We start from the raw sequence: 9,879 nt of genomic DNA on the forward strand, positions 1-9,879 counted from the left end.
TGAGGCTGTCCAGGTGAAACCCAGTCCTGTGTCACAAAGCCTGGGACATTGCCTGGGATGTGGGGCCTTGCAAGAGGGCATCAGTGCCAGGGAGCAGGAAGGGATGAGCTGAGGGGACAGGACAGTCCCTGAGCAATGCCACATGTCACTGACCTTCACAGAGCTGAGCAGAGGTGTCTCATGTGAGGAACCAGCTGGGGAGGAGGCAGCAGGGCTCAGCAAAGAGGTGAGGACTCCAGGGAAGCTTTGAGAGAAAGAAGTTTCAAACACAGGGAGGATCAGAATCACAGAGTCCTTAAGGCTGGAAAAACCTTTAAGATGATCAAGTCCAACCATCAGCCCAGCACTGCCACTGAGCTCATCACTGACCCATGTCCCCAAGTGCCACATCCACACTGCTTCTGAGCACCACCAGGGATGGTGACTCCACCACTGCCCTGGACACCCCATTCCAATGTGTTACAATCTTTCTGTGATAAAAAAAGCTTCTAATTTCCAATCTAAACCTCCCCTGGAGCAACTTGAGGCTGTTTTGTCCTGTTGATTGTTGCCAGGGAGCAGAGCCCACCCTCACTGGCTGCTCTCTCCTATCAGGGAGTTGTGCAGAGCCAGAAGGGCCCCCTGAGCCTCCTCTTCTCCAGGCTGAGCCCCTTTCCAGCTCCCTCAGCCCCTCCTGGGGCTCCAGACCATTCCCTGCTCCATTCCCTCCTCTAGACACGCTCCAGCCCCTCAAGGTCCTTCTTGTCATGAGGAGCCCAAATCTGTCCCCAGGATTTAAGGTGGGGTCTCAGCAGTGCCAGCACTGGGGGGTCTCTGTGTTCCTCTCACAAAGCCCAAGAGTTTCACCCTGGGCTCCCTCCTGTCCCCAGCCCAGCCCCATGTCAGCATCCCCAGCATCCCAGGCCCTGCTGACCACAGGCAGGAGGATGTAAACATTAGCAGGAGTTTGGAGTGAGGACTCAGCAGGAAACCAAGCTCTCTTTATGACCTAGTTATTGATGAATCAGGGGAGATGCAGAGCCGTGACACCCTCCCCAGTTATTTACCCACTGCGTGGCACAGGATGTATCAGGGATGCTTGGACACTTCGCTCACCCCAAGGATGCTGGAGGTTTTGGGGTGGGAAAACTCATTCTTTTCAAAGATGTTCACACAGATCAGGCATCACCTGTGTGGGTTCTTCTTCTCAAAGCCACCTCTGCCACCTTCCCTGCCTCTCTTCCCAGTGGGATGGACAAGTCACCACTTGTTTCTCACTGTGGAACTGGGGAGCTCCTTCCAGCCTGGGAGCTCCTGCTTGCAGAGTCCACTGAGAGTGAATAAAAAGCAAATCCATCCCACATTCCCTCAGCATCCAGGGCTGGGAGCAGCTCTCTGGGATCCCCTCAGATCCTCTGCTCCAAGTCTGTCCTAGAAGGACACCGAGCCTGGGGTAACGGAGGCTCCACTGTGGTGAAACATCAACTGCCGCTGCTGTGGTTAATTACCCTCATCTGCAAATCCAGGCGGATTTGTGAGGCTTTTGTAAGCCCTGGCACAGCCCAGCTCTCACAGAGATGCTCCTTTTCATAGGAGCAGCAAAATAAATGTCTGAGCTTCCCAAAGAGCTTCTCCCCACAGCAAAGGCTTGATCCCTACTCTTCAGGAAGGACAGGGACAGGGACAGGGACACAAAGACCTTAGAGCTTGGTCTCACCCTGCCTGTGCTGTCTCCACCAGGAAGCCAAATAATAAGTTTCATGTTTAAGAAAACAACATATTTCTCTCAACTCTACATGGAGGGAAAAAAATGTTGTTTTGGGGGTAAAAGTTTAATTGCTGCCAAATTTCTTGAACACCTGAATGAGGTCCAGGAGGAAAATATTTGTAAAGCAGTCAACCAAAGGTGTCCTGTTCAGATAGTTCTTTAACTAAATAACAAAATAAACCAGGTAGGAGAAGTGAGATTTGATAAGATTCTTTTTGATAATAAAACAGCGTTTGGGGAAAAAGTTGAGAAGTGGCTTGAATTTAAATCCTGAAAGAGGCAGCATCACCTTGCTCCAGATTTGCTGGTGAAAATTCTTGTATTGGGTTTTCTCCATGTGCAGGGGAGTTTGTGTGGATGTTCCCTCCCCTGGGAGAAGCAGGGCCAGGACCAGGTGCCTGCGCCTGCGCAGGGAACCTGCCCGGGGGCACACGGATGATTTCAGGCTGCACTTCCAGCCCTCTCTTCCAACCCTTCCAGCTCACGCTTCCCTGCCCTGCCTCCTTGCCCCTGCCCATCTGGGGGCACGGATATAAACCCCTCCAGCCAATATGTTTCCTGTGGTGGCCTGGCTTTGCCTGGAGGGTGCACATGGTTCCTGTCCCATCCCAACTCTTTCCCTAGGGACGGAGAGAGGGGATTTTCTGGCGGCTGCTGGCGGTGAGCTCACACTGTGGGCACTCCTTCGGAGCTAGAGCGGCAGGGCAGGTTGCTGCTCCGGCTTTGCTGGAAACCTTGGAGCTCCCAGAGCGTGTGGAAGCAGTGCTGGTCCATCCAGCCATCACAGGTAAGCCAGGCTGGGAGGAGACACCAGCAGCCAGTGCTGGGCACTCCATCACTGCTTCCATTTTCCTGCTCCTTCTTCTTCTTCTTCTTCTTCTTCTTCTGTCTCTCCATCTCTTCACCATCTCTCAACTGACATCTCTTGAGCCATGAGGTGGGATTTGCCATCCTGGGTCTGACTTTATTCACCTTGCAAGTGATGAGGGATGAGGGGAGAGTCTCTGTGGTGTGAAGGAGCACATGGAAACCCAGGAGCATGAGGAGTCAGCCCTCAAACCCTTCTGCCTGCCACCTATTTGCTGTGCTCCCCGCTGCTGTGGGAAGCAGCCAGCCTGGATTAAGGAGAGGCCATCGTTAGCAGCGGAGGTTCACCCTCCAGTCGGTCTGTCTGGTCGGAGCAGGAGCTGCAGAAGAGCTCGTTTGTGTTGTGTTACACTCCTGTGTTTTCTCTCTTTGAACTGCTTGGGAAGGGTGGCAGAGGAAGCTGTGGGAGCCCCACCCTGCTGCACACTCAGGGGACTGCTGGACACGGCGGTGGCTCAGCTCATCCTGCTGCAAACAGGGAATTTCTCCTCAAGAACTTCATCAACCGATGAGTGCGTTCAAGACAAACTTCCCTTCCCCGTATTAGATCTGAAAAGATTTTCAGAGAAGCAAAGAAAGCTGTTTGTCATCAGTGCCTCGGGAGCTCAGAGATGCCACTGAGGCAGTGTCACCTCGGTACCTGTCTGGTGTCACCCCAAACCTGCTCACTCTGCAGGGCTGGAGCAGCACGAGTGGCTGGGTTAGTCCCACACCTCATCCAGGGACTGAACTGCTCAGCTCCAGGGAATTTCTGCCTCTGTTTTGTACCAAAAATCCAGCTACCGTGGGTTTGGTGGTGCTTCCAGATGCCTCTAAGGTTGGCACCTGTCTTCAAAAGCAGATCTAAAGTCTCAAGGATCTGAAAAAAATATGGCAAATAAAAAACGTCTGATCAAAATAAGATCAGAACTGCTTCTTCAAATTAATATAAAAGAATGCTGAGAAACAATGAGGACAGGAAAGTTTTTAACATGGGGGAAAAAAGTAGGCAGAAGATTAGACTTTCTTTTTATTTGGAGTCCCATTTGTAGGTTGGGTCTGGCAGTGGAGAACCTGCAGGAGGTGTCAAACTCTGATCCCTTTCACTGGCAAACCAGGGTGGAGATTGCCTGGGAGTGCACTCCAAGTGAAATCCAGCTCAGAGGGAAGAGGCACCTCCCAGTGCTCCCAGTGCCCCAGGACTCCGGGAATGCCCAGGGTCTGTGCTGGTGCTCCAGGGCTGAGCTCCCAGGAGCCGAGTTCCAGCCCTCAGGAAGATGCTGAGGAACGACGGTGGAGAACAGAACCAATGAGCACCAGCCTCTGTAGGGTTGTCCACTCCCCAGAGGTAACTCACAGAGCACAGGGAAGTCCTCCTGGTAGGAAGGTCTGAGTCATAAAGAAAGTGAGGAGAAGGGAGAAGACGAGGTGACAAGGACTAGGCTGAAATGGGGAATCTTCGTGTGGCACCCGATGAGAGACGTTAATGCCATGGATTGGTGCCCATCCTCAGAGTCCAAGAGCATTTCTGGGGCGATTTGCAAGTCCTGCATGGAAGGGAGAGAGGAACTGTTGTGCAGTAGGATGTGTGTTGGGAAGAGGATGAGTCCTTGGTAGCCGGGTAAGGCGCTGTGCTGGGTGCCCAGGCGTGAGGAGCAGGGTCCCCTTTGGGTGTGCAGCCTTCTCCTCCTCTGTGCCCACCACTAACCTGCTCCTCTCCTTTTCCCAAGGTGCCTGACGATGCCGAGCATATTTTCCTACCAGAGTGCCGAGGTGGATTGGTGTGAGAGCAACTTCGAGCGCTCGGCGGTGATTGCTGAGTACTACAACACCGTGAGTGGCTGAGGGAGGCTGGGGCCGGCTCCAGGCACCCAGGAGCTGCTTTTGGGATCCAGACAGGACGGGACATCCCTGTTTTCTTTCCTTCTCCTCCTTTGAACTTCCTGGTGCTGGAGGGTGCTGGTATGGGGAGCCTTTTCTGAGCTTCAGGTAAATCATGGGACTTTGGTTGCTTGCGACGGTCGCACCCCAAAACATTCTGGGGTCAGGGGTGCTTCTGGTGTGTGTGTGTGGGGTTGATTCCCAGTGAGAGAACTCTGTCAGAGCTCCTTCACAGCCCAGATCTGTGAGATCCTGTTATACCAGTCCTGCAGCTCTGCTGCCAACCGGGGTAAGTCCTACACAGGGCTCATATATTCCAGTTAAATGTACAGGAGTGGCAAAACGAGAGGCAGCACTTCCATGAACCGTGTCAGGCACGCTGGGAATACGGAACTCAGAGCAGAGGGAAGCTGCTGCAGGAGTTTCACCTCCTGTGATCCTTTATCTCCCATCCAGTGCCAGTGCCTTGGCTGGAGCATCCATATCTGCCTGCAGAGGGCTGGGAGATAAGCGGCCTCTCCGAGCATGTCCTGCTCCCTCAGAGCAATTAAAGGCTCCCAGGGGTGTGAGGCATGTGGATTTACAGCCTTCCACAGGCCTTGTTTACAACTTTTGGCAATTACTGTCTAACACTAGAAGATCTTGTTCTCATGGAAATGGCTCTTCCTCTTTTTTTAAAGCATTTCCTGTTTTTAATAAATTACCTGTAATAATGATAATTCCCCGGCTCCTGCAGGCTCTAATCGCCCAGCCAGGGTCTCAGAGGAGGGGGCTGTGTGTAGTCACTGCTCTTTGAGGCACTCAACAAAGAAAGCTCTTCCAGTCCAGACCAAATCCTGCTTCCCTGTGGCACCCAGCTGGGTGTTTTGTGCTGTTTGCTGTTTACTGCTGCTGCTGCATGGGCTCAGAGGTGCAGAGCAGGGAATAACGAGCAAGGAGATACAGAAATCACTCAATACTCACATGAGCATCTCGGATCTCAGGGCAAGAGCAACCTGCTTGAGTGGAACACATGGCAAGGGATGGAAGGAGATGATCTTTAAGGTCCCTTACAACCCAAACCATTCTAAATGCAGCTGGAAGTGCCCAAAGCCTCTGTGTTTGGGAGAGTCACTGCTAACACTGGAGAGGGGCTGATTTCCACCCAGAGCACAAAGCCTGAAAGGTTTGGTTTTGGTCTGGATTCCTTTCAGGAGATGAATTTGCCTCATGTCCTGGTTTGATACATAAGGCAGCATGTTTTAAACATGTCTTTGGAGATGAGATTCCGTTTACAGCCAGACTGACAAAGTGGCTCAGAATCCTTATCACACCAACAACTATCTCAGGAGCTCTTCAAAAGCACTTCAGAGTCTGACTCCTCTGCTGGACACCAGCTGGTATGTCCAGATGCATGACTAATTCTTGTAGGCCCTCTAATTCCCATAAAACATTAACTCTCAGCTGCCTGGGTGGTTTTGTGGCACAGGTTTCTAAACTATGAGGCTACTCCTGAAAATCTCACCCAGGTGCCCAGTCCTGGAGTGAGGTCCCTGCTAGCCACAGGCATCTCCCAGGTTTCCATACCACAGCACAATTCAAATGGGATGAATTGTCATTGTGTGGGACTCAGGCACAGTGAGGAAAACTCCTCCAATGCATGTTTCAGTGCAGATAAAAATGAGCATGATACTGAGGGACAGAGGGATATGGACAAGCAAACCCTGCAGGATTTTTTCCCCAGCAGTTGGACTTGCCCCTGTTCTCCTCTGTATGACACTGGGCACCTCTTCCTCTGCAGAGAAAGAGCTTTTTATGGTTCTTTTATTGATGTCCTTTTTGCTAGGCTCAGGAGATCAGCAGAGTGCCTGTGCAGAAAGGGAGGGAAACAATTCTGTCTTAGGATGTGATTCCTGAGCAGCAGAAATCTAACCCTGCCGTGTCAGCTGCCTGCCTTAGGCTGGCTGCTGACCTCCTGTCCAGACAAGGGGTGGCAGAGGAGCAAACCCTCCTAAAATCTGCCATTATCTGAGCATCTGACAACAGCCCCAAGGCTGTGCCACGCTCAGGGCCAGACCTTGTCAGCAAAAGTGGGCAGGAACATCACTGACATGGGCATCACCCCTTCCTCAGCAGCACAGGGTCCTGGGTCCCTCCTTCAACCAGCACAGCCTGGCTGGCTCTGCCTGGGTCCCTCCTTCAACCAGCACAGCCTGGTTGGCTCTGCCTGGGTTCCTCCTTCAACCAGCACAGCCTGGCTGGCTCTGCTTGGGTCCCTCCTCCTGCAGCAGCACAGGGACCCCCCTTCCTGCTCTGGGATCTCCCCCAGGATCAGGCTCCTTGTGATGTTTCCTAAAGAGGGGATTGTAGAAATCTGACCAGGTTTAGATATGTAGCTATCCCTGCTGGCTGCATCCTACAGATCCAGCTGGGGCTCAGGGCACTGTCCCAGGTGTGATCCTCACAGCCTGCATCTTCTCTTCCTCTCCCCATTCATTTGTTCCCTATATTCAGATTGCCTCCTCTCTGCAGCAAGCATTACTGCCCTGAATTAATTATACCAATATTAACCTCAGTGTCAATTTTCCAGAGTTTTAGGCTAGCTGGGAACCCAGCCAGCTCCTACCCAAGCCTCCTGGATCACTAAATCAGCAGGGTTTCCTCACAGAGCATCTTCTGCAGTGCCTTCCTCCCAGCCCTGCCCGGGGCTGGAGCGGAGCCGTTCTGTGCCAGCAGCAGCAAATGTGCTGCTGGGGATTGCTCTGTGCCAGCTACACTCTCTCAGGCCTGCTTGCCTTGGATGCTTTTTATTAGAAATAAGCACCAGGGGTATGAGAAAAAAATGTAAACAGTACCTTTAAGTACCTAATAATACGTGGTGGCTCATGGCTGGATGCAGTTCAGCAACAAAGCTCTATTTATAGTGACTCAGTGACCCAGAAATTTATTGTCTTCTGGCTGCTTGGGGGAGAGCAGAATTGTGCTCCAGGAGGGTCATCAGTCAGGGACTTGTCTTTCTACCCTCGTTTCTTTGCTGAAATGACTGATCCTGGATGCTGGTAATGAAACCCATGTCCTCAGCAGTGTCTCTGTGCAGCAGCTCTGATGCTGCTCACACCCAGAGCTCCTGGATGCTCCATGGAGTGGTGAAATAAAGGGTGCAGCTCTGCCAGAGAAGGGCTCAGTGGCAGTGGCAAGGCTGTGTGGGGTCCCCACATTCTCACTAACCCCATGGCTCTCTTGTCTGCCCAGAAAGCTGTGCTCAGGAGCACGGCCCAGGATGCTGCAGACACTCCCCAAACTGCTGCTTCCCTCCCCAAAGCACCAGCATTGTGATGTCAGGACCTGCAGCCTCGTCCCCTGCAACACAAGCCTGGCTTTAGGAACTTGCTGCACAGGTCTGGAGAGCCTCAGAGGAGTTCACCCCTGTCTCTGGCCCTGTGGGCTCCTCTGTCAGCTAAAACTGATTCACTGTGAGTGAGAATGAACTCCCTGCCACGAGCCCTGCAGGAATCTCCTTCCACTGCAGAAAGTGCCTGGCTGGAGTGAGGAGCAGCCTCTGCTGCCACTGCACTGCTGCTGTGCTTAAACCAGCACCTCCTGCCTCAATCCAGATCAGAGGCTGATCTCACCTGTCACAGGTGAAGGTTCTGTCCCTCTGTCTCAGGCTGGAGTTGCAGAAGTTGGGGTCTTCCCAATGATCCCATTAATGCACCAGGATTAGAGCCATGCTGCTGATCCCAGCCTCACTTCTCTCCTAGGAAAAGAAGCAAATAGTTTGTCTCAGCTGAGGCACCTGGAGCAGTAACTCACACTTCCTGGGGATTGGGACAGGCTGGGAGCTCAGGCAGGGGCACTCTCCCATGTCCTGTCACACCTTGGCCCATCACCACTCCCTTATCTCCCCGACCAGAGGCTGGTGCCTCCTGGTCTGTGTGACCAGAGAGGCTGAAATAGAAGCTGTGCTAGGGGGTCCCAGCCTGAGCAGAAACTCCAGAAAAAATTCTAATGGTTGTCCTGGGAGCAAAACCCTCCTAAGCACATCTGAGACGGAGCTTGCCACATCCTAGAGGGAAGACAGAAAGTCAGCATTTACAAATCAGGGCTTGAAGCCGACAAGGGATGAAAAGTCCGTGTCCCCCACGGGGATGGGAGCTGTCCCCTAAACCTGGCTCTTCTGCAAGGAATCCCGTTTATCTTCCTGACCCTATTGGCACGGTTCCCCTGGTTATCCCTCCCCTCTGTTATCTGATGTTGCACATCTTGTCCCGAATTAATGAAGTGATAACACAGCTATCATGTAATTAATGGCACTGTTGCAATGCGTGGTGCTCATGGATCCAGAGCTCTTCTCTGCCGCGTTTCCTCACTGACTGCGTGCTGGCACTTGCACTCTCCTGCCTTTTCCCCAAGCGTTTTCCCTCTCCTTGCTATCCCTGCTTGCCTTCCAAAGGCCTCCTTAACCATTCAGGGGAAAAGAAATGTCTGAAGCATGGTTGTTGCCTGAACACATGGTTTGATTTCTCAGTCGTTTCTGAACAATTTGACCTCCAGGGTGCAAGTGGGAGCAGCACTTCTCTTTTCATGGGAAAAATGGGAATTGGCCTGGATTTGGTTCTAATCACCTATGGAAAACTGATACATTCGGCCTGAGAACTGCTGCTAATGGAAGCATCAACTTGTCTCATGGAAGCCTTAGTGAAAAAATCAAGATGAATCTCCGGTGTTTAAGGGAATAGAGAAATCACATTAGGCGTGAATTATGTTTCCCTCTGGAATAGAAGAGGGTGTGTTCCAGAGAGATGACAACATCCCAGTGATTTGTAGCCCTGTTACCATAAACTGGGATCCCAGGGGACACCACAAGCCTAGCACTGATTTTGCAGTTTACCTGGTGCTGCTGAGGTGGGGGAGACTCCAGCTGTGGAGGCCAAATTCCAGGCGTGGGGTCTGGGCCAGCGTGGAGCTGGAAGATGAAAGGAGAAGGATTGTCAGGCTGAGATAAAAGTCACGCTGGTGCTTTGCCAAATGGCACTTCAGCAGATGGCTCCAGAGCCACAAAGAGCTGTCTGGCAGGTAAATGCAGCACCACAATCCCAACCTTTCATGAGCAAGAACCATTTTCCCTGGGGATGTCATGCTGCCCAGTGACTTCCCTTCCCTGAGCCTGCAAAGTCAGGTGAAAAAGGCAGGGTAGGAACCCAGAGAGGGTAATTAAATTCGTTCAGATTTCCCTCCCCTGTGCTGCAGGGTGGAGCAGGCCTGGCCCAGCGAACAGGGCCAGGCTTTGAGCACTTGCTGCTCCTCCCCAGCTCCCACATTTTGCCCATCAGCATCTCCTCTCTCCGAAGCACTGGCACCTTCAGCCAGTCCAGCAAGAGGCTGAGCCCCAGCTCCATCCCCAGCTCCCCAGCATCATCCCCAGC

The 9,879-nt window shown here is 52.4% G+C and overlaps 1 protein-coding gene and 1 long non-coding RNA gene across 2 annotated transcripts in view; one reads left to right on the forward strand and one right to left on the reverse strand.

Annotated features, from left to right (window-relative positions):
- The window catches only part of LOC107215347, a 15,792-nt gene continuing 5,913 nt past the window's right edge, over positions 1–9,879 (reverse strand). The window contains exons 2-4 of the long non-coding RNA XR_004500377.1: positions 9,345–9,419; positions 8,086–8,210; positions 1–244 (exon numbers count right to left, since the gene is read on the reverse strand). This is a non-coding gene — a long non-coding RNA (uncharacterized LOC107215347). The remainder of the gene's footprint in view (positions 245–8,085; positions 8,211–9,344; positions 9,420–9,879) is intronic.
- The window catches only part of ACER1 (alkaline ceramidase 1), an 11,117-nt gene continuing 4,813 nt past the window's right edge, over positions 3,576–9,879 (forward strand). The window contains exon 1 of the mRNA XM_033520203.1: positions 3,576–4,426. Within this exon, the coding sequence (XP_033376094.1) occupies positions 4,334–4,426 (93 nt within the window). The 5' untranslated portion in view covers positions 3,576–4,333. The remainder of the gene's footprint in view (positions 4,427–9,879) is intronic.

The sequence above is a fragment of the Parus major genome, chromosome 28, assembly GCF_001522545.3.
Source record: "Parus major isolate Abel chromosome 28, Parus_major1.1, whole genome shotgun sequence".
NCBI lineage: Eukaryota > Metazoa > Chordata > Aves > Passeriformes > Paridae > Parus > Parus major.